The following is a 24480-nucleotide window of genomic DNA, read 5'->3' on the forward strand; positions in this document are numbered from 1 at the left end:
GTCTAAGAAAAGACCTGATGATTTGAAGTACAGGTGTGCAGCATTTAACAACAGCTAAAGTATATAAAAACATCCTTTTAGAAACCCTCACACAGCCCAAGTCTCCTTCACGCACTCATGCATTTTCACTAAAACCTTATTATTCTGTATAAACATTGACAGCCTCTCTACTTGGCATGTCAGGCTGGTATGAGAATGCTCAAAACATACCTGCAAAACAAATGCCTGGTATTAAAGAAAGGATGATTTGTGTATGCACAGAAGTTGAGATTAAACCAGTTTCTAAAGAGTTGCATTGGGGCAGACTAGAAGCATTTTGATTTGCACACATAGTATAATAATGGGATGACAGCTTAAAGGTCCATCCATCCATCCATCTTCTCCCGCTTCTCCGTGGTCGGGTCTCGGGGGTATCAGTTCCAGCAGAGAGCCCCAAACGTTCCTTTCCCCACATCAACCAGCTCTGACTGGGGGGTCCCAAGGCGCTCCCAGGCCAGCGAAGAGATATAATCCCTCCACCTGGTCCTAGGTCTACCCCTTGGTCTCTTCCCAGCTGGACGTGCCTGGAACACCTCCCTAGGGAGGCGCCCAGGTGGCATCCTAACTAGGTGCCCGAACCACCTCAACTGGCTCCTTTTGATGCCAGCTTAAAGGTGGGGTAGGTAATTCACTTCAGAAACACTTTTTGTTATATTCCATGGAATGCTCTAAACATCCCGATAGCATTGAATACATTAAATGCTTTGACAATAAATACATAAACAAAGTCATCTGTGGAAGCCGTGGCGCTGTAAAAAGCACGACCAATCATCTGAGCCGGCTAAAGTAACTGGATGGCCTACCTGCCTGTCAGCCTTCCATCTGGGCACACACTGATCTCGTGCCCTCATTGGTCATGTGCGCGTTCGTGTGTGTTGGAGGAGGGGCTCTGTAAGGAAGTCTGAAGGAAGGGGCAGATTATTTTCGGCTGCGTATTTTCAAATTCTAGCGCACTCGAGCTGGTTTCTCCAAAATGACGTACCCCACCTTTAAGTACCGTTCACATATTGTGTAAAGACACGAAGGCGATGCAGAAAATACCGATATGTAAAAGCTGAAAACATGCCTGAGAGTTGCATTGGGTGCAGAAGCATTTTGATTTGCACACTCGTTTAAAGTTGTTTTTATATCGTGTATCAGAGTCTTGCTTTAATATGGTTTTATTGTCTCGTGTTTTTACATTAGTTCGGTTTTGTCTAAATGTATTTATGCTGCTTTTTATATGTATTATTTATATGTATATGTATTGATGTCCAGCACTTTGGTCAACTCTGTTGTTTTTAAATGTGCAATATAAATAACGTTGGATTGGATAATGGGATGACAGTTTAAGTGCCGTTAACATATTGTGCAAAGAGACGAAGGTGATGCAGAAAATTGCCTTTTTCTCCCTCTCCATATTAACAGTCCTCTCTAAATGTTGCCTCAGAGCTCCTGTGTGTCTGGTCTGGATGTTTTCTCAGAGAACAAGGTCCGTCTGTGTCTCCCGTCTCTCTGCAGCCGTCCTGCGTCACTTACATTTTTAACAATTATCTGATTATAGCGTTGGTGCCGAAAATGGATCAAGAGTTAAATATAGAGCATCTGGTCCTCACTATAGCTTTACGGGCTGCCACGTATTTACATGTTAACCTAATTATATGGCCACTTGCTCTGTGGTGCACCCAGACAGCTACGGTTTCCTGCCTCTTGACGTCAGAACTGCTTTTTGATATCTGCAGAAATGTGCTCTCACACACACACACACACACACACACACACCAACCATGTATACATCACTTCAGGGGACATTACATTGACTTACATGCATTTCCTGGAGACTTATCCTAACCCTTACCCTAACAACACATGCCTAACCCTTAACCTAAACCTAACCCATACCCTAATCCTAACCAAGTCTTCACCCTAAAATTAATGATTCATGGGGACCTCCAATTTGTCCCCATAAGGGGGGCGAGTCCCCACACGTGACTATGTAAACAGATTTAGGTCCCCACAAGTATAGTAATGCTAGGCTACACACACACACACACACACACACACACACACACACACACACACACCGCCGCCGAAGTAGAGTTTTTTTTATCCCACAGTTGGTGGCAGAAAATAGGCTTTCCTAAAGCAGCTGACGGTGTTTTGAGGATCGGTTTTGGAGGATGTTCCGCACACAATAAACCGAGGACATCCTGAGGAAAGGCGAAGCTCATTTAGTCTTTGGAGCCGTAAGAGCTGATTGCCCTTTGTTTAAATGCTTTTAGCACTTCACATTTACACAGGGATCAGAGGTCGCGATGCACAAAGGAGCCGCAGATTTGACCTGAGGTTAAACTGATTGCAATTGTTAGCATTTAGCCTTGAACTCCATCCCCTGAATCTCCAATGATTATATCGAAGTATCTGTATGTCTTTATTTAAGAAAGGACAATGCACAATAATTAACATGAGCACTTGAGTCCATCATGTGAATGTGAGAGATTAAGCCATACAATGTGGTGGAGGGAACACAGGGATTGTAGCCCTTGCAGACCATTAACATGCACCAAAACCTATATGACACACTACAGGAAAGGGAACACCCCAACAAGTGACATAGGGCCTCTTTAAAGTACATGAATACAAACCTATTAACACGCAGCAGACACAAAAACACATACATCATCACAGATCAAAGCTAATAGGCCCATTGAGTTACTGACTACTTCCTTTCTCTGTTGTGTTTGTCCCCAGTGTGCAGTGCACATGCACCACTAACATGCACCAGCATCTATATAACACACTACAAGAAAGGGAACACCCCAACAAGTGAAATAGGGCCTCTTCAAAGCACATGAATACAAACCTTTTAAAGGTCCCATGTCATGGCCATTTCTACTGATCATGATTCCAGTGTTGAGGTCTACTAGAATATATTCACATTTGTTCAATGTTCCAAACTCACATTGGTTTCTCACAGCGTCTCTGTAGAGTCTGTGTATTCACTCTCTGTCCTACACGGCTTGTTGGAGCTCCTGCCCCCCCCCCCCCCCCCCCTCCCTGTGAGCCCAGTGGCCGTCTGCGAGACAGCGAGACACAGCCCGACACCCGCATTCTGGCTGGGAGTTTGTGTGACTCCCAGCCTCGCCGTGTCAGAGAGGAGAAATCGGTGGAGCTGCAGCTGAGAAAAGATTGAGTGTGTGTGTGTGAGGAAGTCCGTGGATTGGTCCATTTTGACCTATCCACGGACTTAACGTAACAGCTCCACGGATTGGTCCATTTGGGTATGGGCACGTCACTGTAGAGAAAGAGACATCTCCAACGAGGCGTTCTGGAGCAGCACAGACAGGTCTTCTCTGTTAGAGTTTTACTCGCTGCAGGGTGTACTTTGAGGGTTTGTGACTCTGCAGACCGTTTACATGCAGAACAACCTTCATAACACAAGGGGACGGGTGATAGCCGGAAAAGCATGACATGGGACCTTTAACACGCAACAGACGTAAAACACATACATCACAGATCAAAGCTAATAGGCCCATTGAGTTTACTGACTATGTCCTTTCTCTGTTGTGTTTGTAAAGTGTGTTCCAATAACCAGGTGTTTTAGCCACGGAAATGAACCAGAGGGAATTATTACCCACATCATGAGTTACCTTGTTGTCTAAGAAAAGACCTGCTGATTTGAAATACATGTGGGCAGCATTTAGCAAAAGTGTATAAAACCATCCTTTTATAAACTCTCACACAACTTGTGCATTACAACCCAAGTGTCCTTTATTCACTCCCTTTGTGCTCCTCCCCAGTGTGCTGTGCGGGCAGCGGTTCTGGGCCGGGTCCTGGTTCTGGAGGGTCTGGAGAAGGCAGAGAGGAACGTCCTGCCGGTGCTCAACAACCTGCTGGAGAACAGGGAGATGCAGCTGGAGGACGGACGCTTCCTCATGTCGTCGGAGCGCTACGACAAGCTGCTGCAGGTCAGAGACACACACGGCTTCAGGGGTTGTTAATAAACACACAATGATTGAATTTCACAGGGTAACACAATCAAGAAGGAGCATGGTACCAATATGTAGTGTACCCCCTTTTTTCCACTTATCCCAAACACAGAACAAATTCTCCACACTTGCACTTTTTTGAGTTATCCAATGCCCCGTGTTTATGAACGTCATTATATGTCATGTTATTCTGAAGCCACGTCTATATCAATTGTCTCCCTTTAGCAGTGAGTGTTCACACTCCTCTTGTGTTTAGAGGAACAGATGCCATTGTCAGTAAGGCAATCCACATTTTAATTGCAATATGGACAAGTGCACTCCTACCTGCTTACTGCACTCTTTAATATGTCTATATTTGTATGCCCTGATTACTCTGTTCAGAGAGACACTAAAGAACTCGGGCATGTTACGTTTTCAAAATGCAGTCTCTATATGATGCTAACAGAAGGTGCTAACAGCTAATATGTAATGCTTTCTATGTTGCTAATAGCTAACTTGAAGTACCTTTTTAACGGTGTAATTTGAAATAATGGTACAGGAGGTATTATTAATGTTATGCATACTTGTAATGGTACTAGCAGAAGATGCTAACAGCTAAATTAGCATTCTTTCAATGGTACTACCAGGTCATTTCGGCAAACAATGCTAACATTAGATGCTAATACTTCTACTGGAGCTAACAGCTAGTTCAGTAGAGTTGTAATGGTGCTCACATTAGGTGCTATCCAAATCACAGAAAAACAATATTTGGTAAATGTAAAATATGTGAAATGATCTTATTTAAGTTTTGCTGAGCTGCAGAGAAGTCCCAGCTTACAAACCTTAAACTACAGACAACATCAAACATACATGTTTGGTTCAGATCACTTTAAAAAGACTTTTCATTTCAACATTGTTTAAAGGATTATAGTTTCCTTGAATTATACCAATTGTGATATCAAAAGTATTTCCAATGAGTTATTCTTTCCAAATTGTCCAGCTCTAGTGCTGTGACATTGAGAGTCTGCACTTGTTAAATAAACCCGAGTAAATGCAGTTTTTTTCCATAACAATTGCATTTTAGTGAGTCGAGTAAAATTGACGTGTTTTGTAAAGTAAAATGTGTGAAATTATCTTTTTAAGTTTGGTGGAGTCCCAGCCTACAAACAGTATTCTACAGACAAAATAAAAAATACTTGTTTGGTTCAGATCACCTTAAAAATACTCACACCAAAATCATTTAACTATTTTTTTCGATGATTGGAACATTGTTTAAAAGATTATAATTCCTCTAATCAAACCGCAATATCGATATCAATCAAAAGTATTTTGCAATTAGTTATTTATTCCAAATGGTACCGCTCTAATACTGTGACATTGAGAGTCTGCACTTGTTAAACAAAAAGCAGTTTAAATTAGGGCTGCTCGATTATGGCAAAAATCATAATCTCGATTATTTGGGTCAATAATTGATATCGCGATTATAAAAAACGATTATCCATTGACTCCAAAAAAACATGTGAACAGTATGTTTTGAACAGTTGATTACCCTGAACTTTAAGCGTAATTCAACTGAAAAAACAATTCATTTTTTTAATTCCAAAAAGAAAATCGTTTTATTTCGATTACGTTGTTTTCATAATCGTTGCAAGCCAAAATCGTAATTGCGATTAAAATAAGATGAATTGAGCAGCCCTAGTTTAAAAGCAGCTTTTTGCTAAAACGTGAGTCGAGAGGACACTTATCAAATGGCAGGATTTCTTTATTGTCACAGCGAAATCCCAAGCATTCCCGATGGTGCAATCACACATAACAGACCGTATAAGTATCATTTTGACAATACAAGCTAAACACTTTTAATATATAAAGTGACTATAAATTGGACGTATGATACATTGAACAGTATGCTTACAAAACAATACAACATTACCATACAAGAACAATACGGTTTAGGCAGTAAAGAATGTAAACGAGTCGTAAATTATTGCACATCAAGCAGTTGATAATGAAATATGTGTTCTATAAAAACGGTGTGAGGTAGAATATAAGGTGCAGTTGGATGTAAACATGTACTTAGTTGAGCATAGGTTCAGTCCAGTTCCAGTGAGTAGAGCTAAGTGAGTTGTACGTGCTTTGTACCATGATGCATTGCAGGAGCACACCAAAGAGGAGATGGACGCCTGGAAGATCGTCCGTGTGAGTGAGGACTTTCGAGTCATCGCTCTCGGACTTCCTGTCCCGAAATACAAAGGAAACCCTCTGGACCCCCCCCTCCGATCCCGCTTCCAGGCCAGAGACGTGTATTACCTCCCGTTTAAGGTCAGTCTGGGAACAAAGAGATTATTTTACACAAAAAGAAATTCACACCACCAATAAAATATGTCAATAATGAGGGTAAAGGACTTGGGTCATCTTACCTGTTCTTCCCAGTTCATTATCCTGTTTAAAAGTAGAGTCAACTATCATGAAATAACCCATGTACCAATTGAAGAGTATTGAGGGTGGTTGGTTCAGGGATAGACGGTCAACACAATGGATTCAAAGATGAGCACATGGAGGCAGGAGTTCCAGATCATTCCTTTTGTTGTAACTTGTTATTCCTAATTGTCGTCTGGTTGATCTGGTAAGAACACATCTTAATTAGCTCATGCTTCAAATTATAATCCAGCAAAGCAGTTCTCTTTTTACATAATTATATGTAATGTATAAATAAGGCAACTACATGCAATCTTAACAGTACAGAAAATAGGGAGATAAACTACTCAAGCTGCTGTGAAAAATACAAAGGAAAGGAACATTTACTGATCATTTACTCAGACAAACAATTGGTGCTCAGGAGTTGCATGAGGCCAGCCAGGCCTATTGATTAGCTAGCTCCGCCCCTCCAGGGTGGCAGGAGTAGGGTAGAGGGGGTTTGGAGTGGGAGAGGGATTTTCCACAGCCGCCCTTCGGATATGTGAGACATATTTGATCCAAAGGAAAGTCCTTATGTTCCTTCAGGGTCTTCTCTGTGAGGGAGACTAACCGGCTGACAGGACGTACATATAATTTCCCTTTAATTAGTACCTCAGCCACTCTGACTCTACCATCTGAGCTCGGGAGAAGGTTCTGAAGCTTTCCTATGGGCCAAGGTGCCCGGGGTAGATTTGGTTTCTCCCCTCTCCACTTTTGCCGAGCTTGAAGGGTAGGGAGGTAGTTCTTTATAAAGCTTGCCCAGAATTGCTCTGCGTGGACTTGACTGTGCCGACGCCTCCTTGTACCTAGAAGGTCAGGACGGGCATATACCACCTGGGGAAGGGCTGCCTCAAGCCGCCCCATCAGGAGAAGATTTGGGTCTGGTATTTATTTTGGAAAGGCAGTCAGGGTTGCTCTTATCTTTTGTGGATGCTTTGAAAATGTCTCTTCTTTTGTCTCGTGTGTGCAGGTTCAGTGACCGAAAAAGCCGTGCAATCCTTTTTGGAATTCACCCTGCAGTGTTTCTGTTTCTATAAATCTTTGAGTTTAAACTTGTGCCCCCAAACCCTTTTACCTAAATGGTTTCTAAGTAGATCTAAGTGAGTCGCCCCGCAGCTCTTCTCATCCCGACATTCTTTTCTTTTCTTTTTTAGGACCAGTTGGAGCTGCTGTACACAGTCGGACCAAACGTAGCTGCAGAAAGGTACATTAAAGGTCTCCTATCGTGCAAAATGCACTTTGTAATGTCTTTTCTACATAACCATGTGTCCCCGGTGTGTCAGGGAACTCACGCAGCGTCAGAAAATAAAACCCTCTCTCTTTTCCTCCGTACCCAAATCTCTAAAAACGGGGAACAACGGAGCTGATCCAGATTTGCGTCCGATATGACGTAATATTAGAACCACGGGCCAATCAGAAACGTTGCTATCAGAAACAATGCCCGACTGTTTTGGACGTAATATGGTCGGTGTTTACATTAGCATCGCTAACACTCAGAGCTAACCTGTACTGGAGAGCATGTGTGTGAAGAAGCAGGAAGTAAAAAGGAACTCACCTTGTGGTATAACCGGCAAGAGAGAAAGCCTTTGAGCTCCAGACTGTTTCAGAGAGAATCCTTGATGTGGTTTAGAACATGATTTGGAGTATCTGGGTCCCTTTTTAATTTAAAGCTGCAGACCCAGAATCAGCACTTTTAGTAACGGGGCTGAAATAGAGGGATATGACGCATTATTGATCTGTTTGGTATTTTGAGCAAAACACTTTTTTATATATCTGAGACCTATAATAGATGCCTACAAATAGTACAATAGGAGACCTTTAAAGAGACTCTGACTGAAGCTTCGACCTTTTTGAATGCCTTCTATGACTTGTTAGTATTCTTTCATATCTAAATCCTCCGTAGTGTTTGATTATGTGTGATGTTGTGTGTGTCAGGGTGTCTCAGCTGCTCTCTCTAGCGACCACGCTTTGCTCCCAGGAATCATCCAACCTCGGCCTTCCTGACTTCCCTGTGGACAACCTGCTTCCTGCCCTCCATGTGCTGGTGAGAGTACTTCACTTGTAATATTTAATAGCTAATCATTTATTGTCTTGTTGTTTACATATATGGTTATTTGATCATTCTTTAATGTCATTATTTGAGTAGTTTATGCTTTTATCTGGAAGGCATCTTCAGGGATTCGGGTCTGTATTGAAGGCGGGATTATTCACCAGAAATGCACATCGATTTTTATGTATGTTTAATTCTTGCCTGGACAATGGACTTCTATCCCAAATCACATTCAGTACCTGTTGCCTTGTGACTGTTGTTCAATTTTTATATTTCTTTAGGACAAATAATCGCTTGAACTTTCTTTCTTTTCCGAATGCAAGGGGAAAATGAATGCCAAAAGCCCAATAAAAGAAAAATAACAGCTCTTTGTCCAATCCATGTATTTATATCTTCTGTATTTGTGCAGAATGCGTTCCCCATGCTGTCCTCCCAGCAGCTGGTGCAGAGACTCTACCCGTACAAAAGCATCCTGGGAAAGGAAGGGCGCAACGCTGTGGAGGGCGTACTCAGCGTAAGTTATAAAATGTCTATCGTCTGTATGCAGAGATGTTAAAGTACACACATTCTTTACTCAAGTAGAAGTACAGATACTCGTGATTAAAAATACTCTGGTGAAAGTAGAAGTACTGACTAAACTTCTTTACTCAAGTCAAAGTAAAGAAGTATGGGCTTTGAAATGTACTTCAGTAAAAAGTACCCATAACTAGCAGCTGTTTTAAAGAGTACCTGACCTCCCTTTATATTAATAGAACAATAATGTCATTGTTAGCTAATGAATGTTTCCATGCTGAACAACGGCAACATGACAACGTTTCCATTGGTCCCTCTTCTTTAGAGAAGACCAGGAAATGATGGATACACGGATCGTGTTCAAATCAATAGGCACGCAATGACTCTAAAGAATAATGATCACGCACCAAACACACATTCAGACTAAAGGAACCAGCTGTTTGGAGAATGAGAGAAGTAGAAAGTACAGGTATTTGAGTTCAACATGTAAGAAGTAGAAAGTACAGGTATTTGAGTTCAACATGTAAGAAGTAGAAAGTACAGGTATTTGAGTTCAACATGTAAGAAGTAGAAGTACAGGTATTTGTGTTCAACATGTAAGAAGTAGAAAGTACAGGTATTTGAGTTCAACATGTAAGAAGTAGAAAGTACAGGTATTTGAGTTCAACATGTAAGAAGTAGAAAGTACAGGTATTTGAGTTCAACATGTAAGAAGTAGAAAGTACAGGTATTTGAGTTCAACATGTAAGAAGTAGAAAGTACAGGTATTTGGGTTCAACATGTGAGAAGTAGAAAGTTCAGGTATTTGTGTTCAACATGTAAGAAGTAGAAAGTACAGGTATTTGAGTTCAACATGTAAGAAGTAGAAAGTACAGGTATTTGAGTTCAACATGTAAGAAGTAGAAAGTACAGGTATTTGAGTTCAACATGTAAGAAGTAGAAAGTACAGGTATTTGGGTTCAACATGTAAGAAGTAGAAAGTACAGGTATTTGTGTTCAACATGTAAGAAGTAGAAAGTACAGGTATTTGGGTTCAACATGTGAGAAGTAGAAAGTACAGGTATTTGGGTTCAACATGTAAGAAGTAGAAAGTACAGGTATTTGAGTTCAACATGTAAGAAGTAGAAAGTACAGGTATTTGGGTTCAACATGTAAGAAGTAGAAAGTACAGGTATTTGTGTTCAACATGTAAGAAGTAGAAAGTACAGGTATTTGTGTTCAACATGTAAGAAGTAGAAAGTACAGGTATTTGTGTTCAACATGTAAGAAGTAGAAAGTACAGGTATTTGTGTTCAACATGTAAGAAGTAGAAAGTACAGGTATTTGAGTTCAACATGTAAGAAGTAGAAAGTACAGGTATTTGAGTTCAACATGTAAGAAGTAGAAAGTACAGGTATTTGTGTTCAACATGTAAGAAGTAGAAAGTACAGGTATTTGAGTTCAACATGTAAGAAGTAGAAAGTACAGGTATTTGAGTTCAACATGTAAGAAGTAGAAAGTACAGGTATTTGTGTTCAACATGTAGAAGTAGAAAGTACAGGTATTTGAGTTCAACATGTAAGAAGTAGAAAGTACAGGTATTTGAGTTCAACATGTAAGAAGTAGAAAGTACAGGTATTTGTGTTCAACATGTAAGAAGTAGAAAGTACAGGTATTTGTGTTCAACATGTAAGAAGTAGAAAGTACAGGTATTTGAGTTCAACATGTGAGAAGTAGAAAGTACAGGTATTTGAGTTCAACATGTAAAAAGTAGAAAGTACAGGTATTTGAGTTAAACATGTGAGAAGTAGAAAGTACAGGTATTTGAGTTCAACATGTGAGAAGTAGAAAGTACAGGTATTTGAGTTCAACATGTAAGAAGTAGAAAGTACAGGTATTTGAGTTCAACATGTGAGAAGTAGAAAGTACAGGTATTTGAGTTCAACATATAAGAAGTAGAAAGTACAGGTATTTGAGTTCAAAATGTAAGAAGTAGAAAGTACAGGTATTTGAGTTCAACATGTAAGAAGTAGAAAGTACAGGTATTTGGGTTCAACATATAAGAAGTAGAAAGTACAGGTATTTGTGTTCAACATGTAAGAAGTAGAAAGTACAGGTATTTGTGTTCAACATGTGAGAAGTAGAAAGTACAGGTATTTGTGTTCAACATGTAAGAAGTAGAAAGTACAGGTATTTGTGTTCAACATGTAAGAAGTAGAAAGTACAGGTATTTGTGTTCAACATGTAAGAAGTAGAAAGTACAGGTATTTGTGTTCAACATGTAAGAAGTAGAAAGTACAGGTATTTGAGTTCAACATGTAAGAAGTAGAAAGTACAGGTATTTGTGTTCAACATGTAAGAAGTAAAAGTAAAAGGTCGTCAGTAAAATAAGTAGTGGAGTAAAGTATTGATACCAGAAACATGAACTTAAGTACAGTAACGAAGTATTTGTACTCCACTACTTCCCACCTCTGTCTGTGAAATAGTTCAGATCCAGTATTTATTTTGTCTAACATGTTTTCTGTGTCTCTTTCTCAGAGGTTTGAGATTCTTGATGCTCGACAGCCGGCTCCCAGCTCCATCCTGAGTGTTTCCAGAACAAAGGATGTTGAGGGTCATGCAGATGTGACATTAAGTGTTGCAGACAAAGACGTCACCTTTCAGGTACCTGTATAATGATTATATATACTGCATATATAAAGATAAAAGCCTGATCTATCATGCAGATATTTATTAAAGAACGATCATTTAATAAAATAAACAAAAATGTACTTATTTAATTCAATTCATCTCATTATTTTAATTGACGATTTTATGTCAATCATATTGAACTAAGCTTATAGGGTTATACGTAATACAATATGATGAAGATAGTAACTTTAAATGCAAAAATAGATTTGGTACAGCCATACTTTGTTTATTTAATCAGATAAAACAATCTGACTTTCCCGGGAGTGTGACGACTTTATGAACCTTTTGACTAAACAGTGAGTGAGTAATACATTTCACAGATATCATGACAGACCACACACACACACACACACACACACACACACACACACACACACACACACACACACACACACACACACACACACACACACACGCACACACACACACACACACAAACCATGTATACATCACTTCAGGGGACATTACATTGACTTACATGCATTTCCTGGAGACTTATCCTAACCTTAACCATAACCAACACATGCCTAACCCTAACCAAGTCTTCACCCTAAAATTAATGATGTCCCTCATGGGGACCTCCAATTTGTCCCCATAAGGGAGGCGAGTCCCCACACGTGACTATGTAAACATATTTAGGTCCCCACAAGTATAGTAATGCTAGGACACACACACACACCCGCACGCGCACACACACACACACACACACACACACACACACACACACACACACACACACACACACACACATATCAGCAGCCTGACCATCTTATCTGTCCTGATTTTCTCTGAATGTCTCTTCTTCTTCTTCTTGGATGAAACGCAGGGTTTGTGACTCACTGCACGGTTCAGGGAGAACAAAGATTTTCCAGACTTCTAAAAATAGTGGCGCTGATCCTCTAGCCAAACAAATGATATCACCGACTACATCATTTTATTTGCTGTATGAGCAGCAGTGATTATTTTGGCTCCTGTGTATCTCATAGATTGTCATTTTTAATTCAACATGTGCGTCAGTAATGTCTGTCAATTCTTATTTAAAGGAACATTTTCTCTTTTTAAACATCATTGTTTTACTTTGAAGAGGTCAGGAATAGACACAAATCAAGCCATTCAATATGTATTTCCGTTTGGAGTATTAACAATTATTTTCTAGACAGAGTTAATTAAATGAATAAGTAGAGCAATGGAAGGTGTGTTCTTCTTGAGCCAGGATTTTTAAAAATAATTTCTTTACTTGTCGCCACCATAATCATAAAAAGGTAGGAATTGCTTTTATCGAGACATTTAGGTATATTTTGAAGGTACAAAAAGGTAAGAGACGAGTCAGATTTCAGGTGTAGAATCTCTGAGAATAAAAGTCCCACTCCTTTACAAAAATGTTTAACATGTTTTGCAAGATCTGATCCACTTAATTTGGATTTTTGTTCGGCGTAATAAAGTCAGGTTTCTCCAGCAGAACTCTCCAACTCCAGATGTTTCCCACAACCTTTCTCGAAGCTGTTAGTCATGTCTGTTTTCTTTGTCTCATTAACCTCCAGGTGCCAGCAGGCATGAAGGATCTGCGTTCCCCCAACAGCAGCTCCACCTTCATCAGCACGCCCAGCCACTCTCAGCTGATGGCCGACATGATGCAGTCTCACATGGTGAAGGACATCTGTCTCATAGGAGCCAAGGTAGATAACACACATTGTACAGTAATGTCATGTATTTTCTTTTGTTTGGCCTTAGGATGGCGATAATTGGATTTCCATTTTAGTTTTCATTTCATACAGCACTGTAAATTGCATGAAATGTTGAGCTGTTTTGTTTTAATTTTGTTGTATGTATGTTTTGTGTGTGTGAGGACCCCAGGAAGAATAGCCAATGCTCATGCTAGTGCTAATGGAGATCCTAATATACATACAGTACAGCTGGTGAATGTGAAATCTGGTATTTGTATATGTAGGGTAATGATAATCAAATCAAATCAAACTTTATTTGTATAGCCCAATACCACAAAACACAGTGGGTGTTTCTCAAGGTCGAGGACGCTTCCTTGGTAGCACATGTCTTCCGAGTCACTTCCTTCAGAAGCGAGGCAAGTATCCTCCCTAGCCTCTGAAAATTAAGAATGGTGGAACAGGCTAACAGGTGTGCGTCATATGCGAGGCCCCGCTTTAAATGGAGCGTGATTTCCGCCAAAGATTTGGAAATTGGTCCGTGCGCAAAGCATTGTGGGGATTTTAAGACCGCGGAGTCTACACATGTGCAGCCTCGACATTTCTCCAAACGAAGGACGCCGGGCTCGGTAGAATTTCCAAGTATGCTGGACATTGGAACAGTCCTTCCGCGGCACTCGATGACGTAGTATGCTTGAAATAGTGGCTCTGGAGCAGCTTTACTCGACATTGAGAAACACCCAGTGTCCCAGTGGGCTTCACAGATTAAAAACATACAACAACATTGGATATAATGGAGTTAAAGCAAAATGAGAAGACAAGATAGTGTGTGGAATACAAAAAAAAATAAAAAATATATACAACAGAAGACAATACATAAAACATTCAAATTAATTAACATAAAAATGTAATTAAATGAATACCATAACATGCCAGCTCTAACCGAAGAGTTTGTTCAATATGTAGGTCATAATGATGATGATAATATATATATATATATATGAAGACCTACACTAAACAAGCAGGAGAAGTAATACTGCAGATAATTAATCTGTTGTATTTGTTGCCTCGATAATTTTACTCTTTCATTCGTAATTATTTTTTGATTACAATTCTTTATTTAGAAGACAGTTGAGAACATTTCACCAGTTGCAATGAAATATACTTGCGGTTACAGGGAGTAGTAAACCTGTGCAATAAGGGAACAGCAAACATTGAAACCCTCCCCTTCTCATTGTCCTCTGATGTGCATCTTATACAATGTTCATGAACTTTATCCAACAACAGAAGGGATGTTTCGTAACGGAGGCATACTGACAGAGAGAGGGACAATCCTGCAGGTGTAACAACAGTCAAACAAACACTACATTACAATAGTTTGGTAATTAAACCAAGCAACCTTTTCTTTTGTTGATAGAAACTGGTGATCAGCTCATCAGTAGTTTGTTCATTCTTTGAAATGTGGCCGTGTCTGGCGAATAAAGGAAACCCAATCCGAACTTTCATTTGTAATTCTATGAGGGTAAATGTTCCTTAGAATCTCATCAAGAATTCCTCTTAACACTCGTGATAATCTCTCTAATGGCAACGTGTTTTTTTAACGATGCTAAAATGTCATTGGGATCTTCATCCAACCATTATTGTAACATATACAGTGGGGCAAAAAAGTGTTTAGTCAGCCACCAATTGTGTAAGTTCTCCCACTTAAAAAGATGAGAGAGGCCTGTAATCTTCATCCTAGATACACTTCAACTATGAGAGACAGAATGGGGGGAAAGAATCCAGGAAATCACATTGTAGGATTTTTAATGAATTAATTGGTAAATTCCTCTGTAAAATAAGTATTTGGTCACCTACAAACAAACAAGATGTCTGGCTCTCACAGACCTGTAACTTCTTCTTTAAGAGCCTCCTCTGTCCTCCACTTGTTAACTGTATTAATGGCACCTGTTTGAACTCGTTATCAGTATAAAAGACACCTGTCCACAACCTCAAACAGTCACACTCCAAACTCCACTATGGCCAAGACCAAAGAGCTGTCAAAGGACACCAGAAACAACATTGTAGACCTGCACCAGGCTGGGAAGACTGAATCTGCAATAGGTAAGCAGCTTGGTGTGAAGAAATCAACTGTGGGAGCAATTATTAGAAAATGGAAGACATACAAGACCACTGATAATCTCCCTCGATCTGGGGCTCCACGCAAGATCTCACCCCGTGGGGTCAAAGTGATCACAAGAACGGTGAGCAAAAATCCCAGAACCACACGGGGGGACCGAGTCAATGACCTGCAGAGAGCTGGGACCAAAGTAACAAAGGCTACCATCAGTAACACACTACGCCGCCAGGGACTCAAATCCTGCAGTGCCAGACGTGTCCCCCTGCTTAAGCCAGTACATGTCCAGGTCCGTCTGAAATGTCCGTGGAAACATCATGCTTTGGGGCTGTTTTTCTGCAAAGGGACCAGGACGACTGATCCGTGTAAAGGAAAGAATGGGGCCATGTATCGTGAGATTTTCCATCAGCAAGGGCATTGAAGATGAAACGTGGCTGGGTCTTTCAGCATGACAATGATCCCAAACACACCGCCCGGGCAACGAAGGAGTGGCTTCGTAAGAAGCATTTCAAGGTCCTGGAGTGGCCTAGCCAGTCTCCAGATCTCAACCCCATAGAAAATCTTTGGAGGGAGTTGAAAGTCTGTGTTGCCCAGCGACAGCCCCAAAACATCACTGCTCTAGAGGAGATCTGCATGGAGGAATGGGCCAAAATACCAGCAACAGTGTGTGAAAACCTTGTGAAGACTTACAGAAAACGTTTGACCTCTGTCAGCCAACAAAGGGTATATAACAAATTATTGAGATGAACTTTTGTTATTGACCAAATACTTATTTTCCACCATAATTTGCAAATTAATTCATTAAAAATCCTACAATGTGATTTCCTGGATTCTTTCCCCCCATTCTGTCTCTCATAGTTGAGGTATACCTAGGATGAAAATTACAGGCCTCATCTTTTTAAGTGGGAGAACTTGCACAATTGGTGGCTGACTAAATACTTTTTTGCCCCATTGTGTGCATGTCTGCGTTTATAATTAGATTCTAACCCCAGGAGAAAATGACATGGACTGACCACATAAGATGTCTAGATGTACCACAGCTATTTTTACATTAAAAGCGTAATGAAATCTGATTTTTAAAACACTGTTTTTCTTGTTTCTTAGGGCTGTGGGAAGTCTGTGATCGCTAAAGAGTTTGCAGAGATGCTGGGTTACAGCATCGAGCCCGTCATGCTCTACCAGGTGAATAAAAAGGGATCTTTGGAAAGATTTGAACAGTTTACTATCTGTCAAAACACTACAGAGCATGAGTTTATCGTGTGAGGAAGACCATATCAGTGGCAGAAATGTCCGGTTTAATACGTTAATTTAGTATAGCACCTTTCACAGAAATACAATTCACAAGTAAAAAAATAAGACCACAGAAACATGAATGCAATAAAAACATGTGCCAGAATTTAAGGTTATCATAAAAACACAGACAACGAAGAGTCCCACAAGGAACAAACACAAGAACATAACACACACTTAATCACACACATCTCAAGGAGACACAAAGATACAGTTAATAAGTCAATGTAAACCAGTTCTTTAGAATCAATTATCTTCCACTTTGCGAGGGTTTTCCAGAATATATATATATATATATATATAAATATTGGCAGGTACGTTTACACATACAGGAATTTGCTTCGGTGTGAGAAATTGGGATCAATGAAGTACTATCCTATCCTATAAGTTTATCATGTGAGGAAGACCATATCAGTGGCGGAAAAGTTTAATAACTATATGTTTAATAATAATAATATTAGGTTTATTTAGTATAGCACCTTTCACAGAAATACAATCCACAAAGTGCTTCACAAGTAAAACTAGAAGATGCATTTCCTGCGTGTGAATGCTGTAAAGTGTGAACGTGTGTGGCTGAATATGTTAGTAGCTGAATGGAAGCTGCTTCTAGCTACAGAGACCAAGTCAGCGTGTTTTGCTCAACTTAGCGGAGAAATGCAGAAAAGTGAAATGATTTGAATCAAATTGTTACAGCTCAAATGCATTGCCGTGACTTTGTTGAACACTTGAAAGTGAAATGTTAAACTGGAAGAGGAGGACAAATAGTGAAGAAGCTTAATATTGAAAAGAAAAGGTTTAAAAAAGGTATAAACAACAACGAACTTGATGTCCTGAAATAGCTGAATAAGTTAATAGTTGAATGGTTTCTGCAGGAGTTGGATATTACATGTAAGTGAATGAATGTTTATTAAGACGCTTTGAAAAGCAGCAGAATATTTTAACTGCAAACGTTTGAACTAAAACCGTGTGAAGTCAGTATGAAGTCTCCATCAGACAGAAAACAGCATTCGCACTAATAATAATACACTTTATCTGTAAAGCACCTTTCATGCACAAAGCAGCCCAAACAGTGCTTTACAGAAAACATAATAATATTCAAATAAATAGAGAACAAGATAAGGTACAATGATATTAGTGAGAATTGAAAGTTAACCCAAATTAAAAGGTGTGTGTGTGTGTGTGTGTGTGTGTGTGTGTGTGTGTGTGTGTGTGTGTGTGTGTGGTGTGTGTGTTGTGTGTGTGTGGTTGTGTGTGTTAGTGTGTGTGTGTGTGTGTGTGTAGTGTGTGTGTGTGTGTGTGTGTGTGTGTGTGTGTGTGTGTGTGTGTGTGTGTGTGTGTGTGTGTGTGGTGTGTGTGTGTGTGTGTGTGTGTGTGTGGTGTGATGTGTGTGTTGTGTGTGTGTGTGTGTGTGTGTGTGTGTGTGTGTGTGTGTGTGTGTGTGTGTGTGGTGTGTGTGTGTGTGTGTGTGTGTGTGTGTGTGTGTGTGTGTGTGTGTGTGTGTGTGTGTGTGTGTGTGTGTGTGTGTGTGTGTGTGTGTGTGTGTGTGTGTGTGTGTGTGTGTGTGTGTGTGTGTGTGTGTGTGTGTGTGTGTGTGTGTCTGAGGTCAGGGGTGAGTTTTGCTGCGGGGGAATTGTGGAATCCTTCTCCGGGAAACTCATCTGGTCGGCTCTGTAAATCCCATTTTTGGAAAACAAAGTGATATGCATGGATATAAATATGTGTGTCCTTCAATGGAAAGAAAAAGATTACCAAAGCCCTTTCCCCTCTTTGGCATTCAAAAAGAAATCATGATAATCTCTGATAATGGAATTGATATCAGAGCAGCACCATTCCCCTTCTAGTAAACCAGTTTATTTGATCGTTTGGTCTAAAACTAAACATTGTGCCTTGTCTTCCAAAATCTGCGGATCAGATCTGCCACAAAAAGTTGTTTTCATTGACTTCAGGCGAACATATACAAGATACATAATGTTAATATATATGAAGGAACTATCTAGTAACCTTCCAGCTTTTCCAAAGTGTATTGAAGTTGAACATAATGACCACTGAACGGAGCTGATGTGACCGTATTAACTACAGTATTTCTCATGTTCGTATAACTCCTGGTAATACAGCATCAAAGAATGCAGGTAAGACCTTTCAGGGAATATTTAGGATATCTTGCCAGTTGCATAAATCAACATACAGTATTTAGCCTTTACTGGAATAGTTTCCTGATCCTCTGAAGTTGCCAGAAAGACAGTGGTGCTGTGGTCCGTTTACTGGAAGAGACAGAGAGTTATTAGGAGACTACTCACTCCATTAAGATGCTCAGATATTCTCAATGTCAGAGGAGGTCTGATACACGGCTTCCTCCTAATGGCTTCCTGTGTGACCTCATTGTTCAGTGTGGCTTAGAGAGCTTTTCCTCCCAACCCTCCCTTTAGCGCACAATGTCTTCTCAAAGCCTCCGTCTGTGCCATGACACAGATGTTTCCCCCTTCACTATAATGTGTCATTAGCTGTTATCTGTAATGCTCGGATATCAAATCATGTGGTGGAAAAGGAGGGTATTCATTCAAATAAATCTCTGTCTCACTGTGAACACTTCCTATTGATTCAATCAATTTGTATTGAAAAGCAGTTATGAAATACAATACAAATCATAAGGCATAATGGAGATGTGTGAATGGGATACCCTGTGCAAATATCTAAAGCTTGGGATAGGGATATTAAACGGAACCTATTTAAATGTTATCTTACTCGCACATCTAGAATGTGTGAGAGTTGATGTATACAGAAATCAAGTTGTCTGACCCTAGATCTAGATCAGTGTTTCTCAAACTTTTTCATACCAAGGAAGGACCACTTGACCAATACAAAAACACTCGCGGACCACCTAACTCCACAAATATCAAAAAACACATCGTTTTTCTAGAACAGATTACAAATCGCCTGAAAATGGTACAAACAAGTGGCAACATGTGTGATGAAGGTGTTGCGCTGGGCTATATCATGCAATCGAAAGTGAAACTTAACCTCGCTCCATTGCGGAGATATTCCTGCGAGAGTGCGGAAAACTTAAATGTATTTATTTATTTCAAATGTGAAATGTTACCAATATACTCACGGACCACTAGGGGGCGCTCACGGACCACCGGTGGTCCGCGGACCACACTTTGAGAAGCACTGAATAGTCTTGTAAAATGGTCCGAAAACACCGATATATGAAAAAAATAGAAAATAATGTTAAAAATGAAATGCAATTTGGAGTAAAGTAATTTGTTTATAAAGTTGTTTTGACGTGTCTTTCGAAAGACAGTTAAAGACATATTTGTTGTGTTATTAATCTAATTCCATACCTGTGGACCCAACCACACATTTTAAGATTACGGATAAACATCGGTTCAAATTGGATGCATTTGCAGTAAAGTACCTTGTTCATAAGTTCCGAGACATTTACCGTGTTCAAGTTTTTACATTCATTTAACAACTGCCGTCTTAAGCACTTTTTAATGACGGACATTTTGTAGTTTTATTATCGATCTCATCCCTTTGGACCTCTGTCATGCACTTAAAGGTGGGGTAGGTAATTCACTTCAGAAACACTTGTTATATTCCATGGAATGCTCTTAACATCCGATAGCAATGAATATCTGAAGTGCTTTGACAATAAATCCATAAAGAAATATCAGCCGTGGCGCTTTAAAAAGCACGACCAATCATCTGAGCCGGCTAAAGTAACTGGATGGCCTACCTGCCTGTCAGCCTCCCATCTGGGCACACACCTGATCTCGTGCCCTCATTGGTCATGTGTGCGTTCGTGTGTGTTGGAGGAGGGGCTCTGTGAGGAAGTGGCAGATTTCTTCTGGTTGCGTACTTTCAAATTCTCGCGCACTACCTACCCTACCTTTTTAAGATCGGACATGTATTAATAAAAACTAATCTGTCCCTGGTTTTACCCTAAAATGGTCCGAAAACATTGGTTTGAAATAGGTAAGATATAATAAACACTGATATAGGAAGAAAATGTCCAGATTAAATGCATTTCAGACGAGTAACTTGTTTACAAACTGCAAAAAGTACCACTTTTGCTCTTTTTAAAGACAGATAAAGAAGTATTATTAATCTAATGTCATACCTGTGGACCTCTGCAAACCACACTTAAGATCCTACATTTAAGTTTACGTTGCTCTCAATCCCTTCCACGTCATTAACTCTCTGTTCCTTAGTGTCCATTTCATTCATATAGATACCAGGGTTGCGTTCCGATAATCCAAAACTCAGCTCCTACATTCTAACCCTATCGTCTATCCCTTGACCTCTGAGTGAAACGTCACGGGGTTAAGGGATAGTGGATAGGAGAATTCAAAAGGACTTTAGGAGAAGAGACCGCGGTACTTTAGAGAATCCGAATGCACTTTCACTCCGACGTGTTTCTGATGCGCCAGCGGACGTCCTGAATGTGAGTCTGCTGCTGTGGGGAAACTATGGAAACTACAGTTCTCTATACAGCGGACTACAACATGGATGTTCAATAAGAACGAGGGACTCCTGTGAACTCATCTAGAGACTCTGCACCGTGCTCTGATGCTGTTGCTTTATGCTTTATGAACGTGGACAACAGAGAAACATATTCTTCAGGACCAAAGTTGGAATTGAAATAAAAAAGGAAAGTGAAGCTTCTGCTCGTCACCCTCTCCCTCCGGTCCACATTAATACAAATGATCCCAATACGTATGATTGATGAAAAGATCTTAAAATCAATACAGATGTATTTATTATAAACGTTAGTCCTTAACATCTATCACTGTGTACATCACCATTCAAACATCTTTTAAAAGTTGAACAAACCACACAGCTCAGTAAAGACTGTGAGATGTTGACTTTATTTGATCATTTCAGTAAAAACTAACGTTCATATTTCTCTTTTTGATTATAATACTGATGAACGTTCAGAACAAAGCACTTTGTCAACTTACCACATACGTTTTAAAATGCTTAATAAGCACCGTAACTTTCATGATATCATTTATCGGTCATAATCGTGTGTTTCCGTGAACGGCCGACTGTTGAGTGACGGCAAATGCTGCGGCTGCAATGCATTGTGGGGCAGCATTTTCTCCTCTCCTTTCGGTGAGGGAGGTCCAGTGGTTCCTAAGCTAAAGGAGGTTATAAAGGAAGTTTGAAACCTCCTTTCCTTTCATTTGGAGAATTGGAACGGCACTTATCATGGCTGCCACTGAGGGACTTCCGGGTCATTTCACTCCGTTAGGAAGGTTCCTAAGCTAAATGGACTATTGGAACGCAACCCAGGGGTGTCAAACTCAAGGCCCGGGGGCCAAATCCGGCCCGCAACTTCATTTTCTGTGGCCCCACAAGAGCTCTGAAATAATAGAATATGTTTATTATACGGTTACATGGCAATTTACAGAAGCACGTTGCCCATAAACTGCATGTCCCACAATGCATCGGAAATTTGACTTTTTTCTCAGAATTTAACTTTTTTATTTTATGGCAGTTTTCTTTCTTCTAAAATGTCACTTTTTTATTTATTTTTTCCAGAATTTGGCTTTTCTTTTTAAATCATTTTGTGACATTCTCACTGAAGAGACTTGCAATTATTTGCCCTAGACTTCTGCTTTCAGACGTAGTTAATTATGAAGTTATTCCCCTATCCGATAATAATCCAATGCAGAGGCAATAATGTAATATAATACATTATTTTATATATATGAAATATTTATATATGTATTTTGATATAGTCTTAAAGTTACAACCGGCCCTTTGAGTGCAACCATAATTCCTACGTGGCCCGTGATGAAATTGAGTTTGACACCCCTGCTATAGACTATTCTACACTACTATAAAACATTCTCTTGCACTATTTGATGTCCTATATGTTGAACTGTTGGAGGAGCCTGCGACCTAAGTTTTTCATTGCCACTGTAGCTAATGTGCAAATGACAATAAAACCTTGAATTGAACTCTTCCCCCTCTTCTTGCAGGACATGACGGCCAGAGACCTCCTCCAGCAGCGCTGCACGCTCCCTAACGGAGACACAGCGTGGAGACCCTCCCCTCTGGTGACCGCCGCCTTGGAGGGGAAGCTGCTGCTGCTGGACGGGATCCACCGGGTCAACCTGGGGACCCTCGCCGTGCTCTCCAGGTACTTTAGTTAGCTTCAAAACGTTCCTTTATTTACTCACTGCTAAAGAAGGATTTAAAGGAGAACTATCATGCAAAATCCTCTTCTTCATGTCTCTTCTACATCAACATGTGTCCCCTCTTCTTCATGTCTCTTCTTCATCAACATGTGTCCCCTCTTCTTCATGTCTCTTCTACATCAACATGTGTCCCCTCTTCTTCATGTCTCTTCTTCATCAACATGTGTCCCCTCTTCTTCATGTCTCTTCTTCATCAACATGTGTCCCCTCTTCTTCATGTCTCTTCTTCATCAACATGTGTCCCCTCTTCTTCATGTCTCTTCTACATCAACATGTGTCCCCTCTTCTCCATGTCTCTTCTACATCAACATGTGTCCCCTCTTCTCCATGTCTCTTCTACATCAACATGTGTCCCCTCTTCTCCATGTCTCTTCTACATCAACATGTGTCCCCTCTTCTTCATGTCTCTTCTACATCAACATGTGTCCCCTCTTCTCCATGTCTCTTCTACATCAACATGTGTCCCCTCTTCTTCATGTCTCTTCTACATCAACATGTGTCCCCTCTTCTTCATGTCTCTTCTACATCAACATGTGTCCCCTCTTGTTCATGTCTCTTCTACATCAACATGTGTCCCCTCTTCTTCATGTCTCTTCTACATCAACATGTGTCCCCTCTTCTTCGTGTCTCTTCTACATCAACATGTGTCCCCTCTGTGGAAAGACTCTGAAAGTTTCAGGAACAAAGATTCTCTCTCTTTTTGATCCATTTCTATAAAAACCTGTCTGAAAATGAGCTGATCAGATTTTGGCCACTTTATGATGTCATAACGATGTCTTGTCTTGTGTAACCATTAGCCAATCAGCAACCATTACATTGCATTGAGCTGACGCTTTTATCCAAAGCGACTTACAATAAGTACGTTCGACCAGGAAGACACAACCTTGAAGAAAACAGAATCATAAAGTACATCAGGTTTCATAGAGCCAAAACATTTCAAGTGCTACTCAACTGGCTTTAGATAAGCCAGTCCTTTATTAGTATAAAAGTGCTTTGTTAATAGTTCTAACGCTCGAAGTGGAGTCGAAAGAGATGAGTTTTCAGTCTGCGCCGGAAGGTGTGTAAGCTATCTGCTGTCCTGATGTCAATGGGGAGCTCATTCCACCATCTTGGAGCCAGGACAGCAAACCCACGTGTTTTTACCGATGGGAACTTGGGTCCCCCTCGCAGCGAGGGCGCAGCGAGTCGTTTGGCTGATGCAGAGCGTAGTGCACGCGCTGGGGTGTAAGGTTTAACCATGTCCTGGTAGTAGGAAGGGCCAGATCCATTCGCAGCATGGTAAGCAAGTACCAGTGTTTTGAAGTGGATTCTAGCAGTTACCGGAAGCCAGTGGAGGGAGCGGAGTGGTGTGGGAGAATTTAGGAAGGTTGAAGACCAGACGAGCCGCTGCATTCTGGATGAGCTGCAGAGGTCGGATGGCACATGCAGGTAGACCAGCCAGGAGGGAGTTTCAGTAGTCTAGGCGTGAGATGACGAGAGCCTGGACCAGAACCTGAGTCGCTTTCTGAGTCAGCTGGGGACGTATCTTCCTGAT

At 40.5% G+C, this 24480-nt stretch overlaps 1 protein-coding gene across 1 annotated transcript; it reads left to right on the top strand.

The window, feature by feature from the left end:
* Window positions 1-3818: 3818 nt before the first annotated feature.
* LOC117552321 (von Willebrand factor A domain-containing protein 8-like) lies at window positions 3819-22888 on the top strand (the record flags this gene model as incomplete). Its single annotated transcript, XM_034225681.1, is given in 9 exon segments — window positions 3819-3986; window positions 6141-6305; window positions 7595-7644; window positions 8376-8484; window positions 8900-9004; window positions 11521-11646; window positions 13215-13349; window positions 16555-16632; window positions 22728-22888. Coding segments are annotated over 9 exon segments (1097 nt in total), but the record flags the coding sequence as incomplete, so codon positions are not given.
* Window positions 22889-24480: the final 1592 nt, after the last annotated feature.

The sequence above is a fragment of the Gymnodraco acuticeps genome, unplaced genomic scaffold (assembly GCF_902827175.1).
Source record: "Gymnodraco acuticeps unplaced genomic scaffold, fGymAcu1.1, whole genome shotgun sequence".
Classification (NCBI taxonomy): Eukaryota; Metazoa; Chordata; class Actinopteri; order Perciformes; family Bathydraconidae; genus Gymnodraco; species Gymnodraco acuticeps.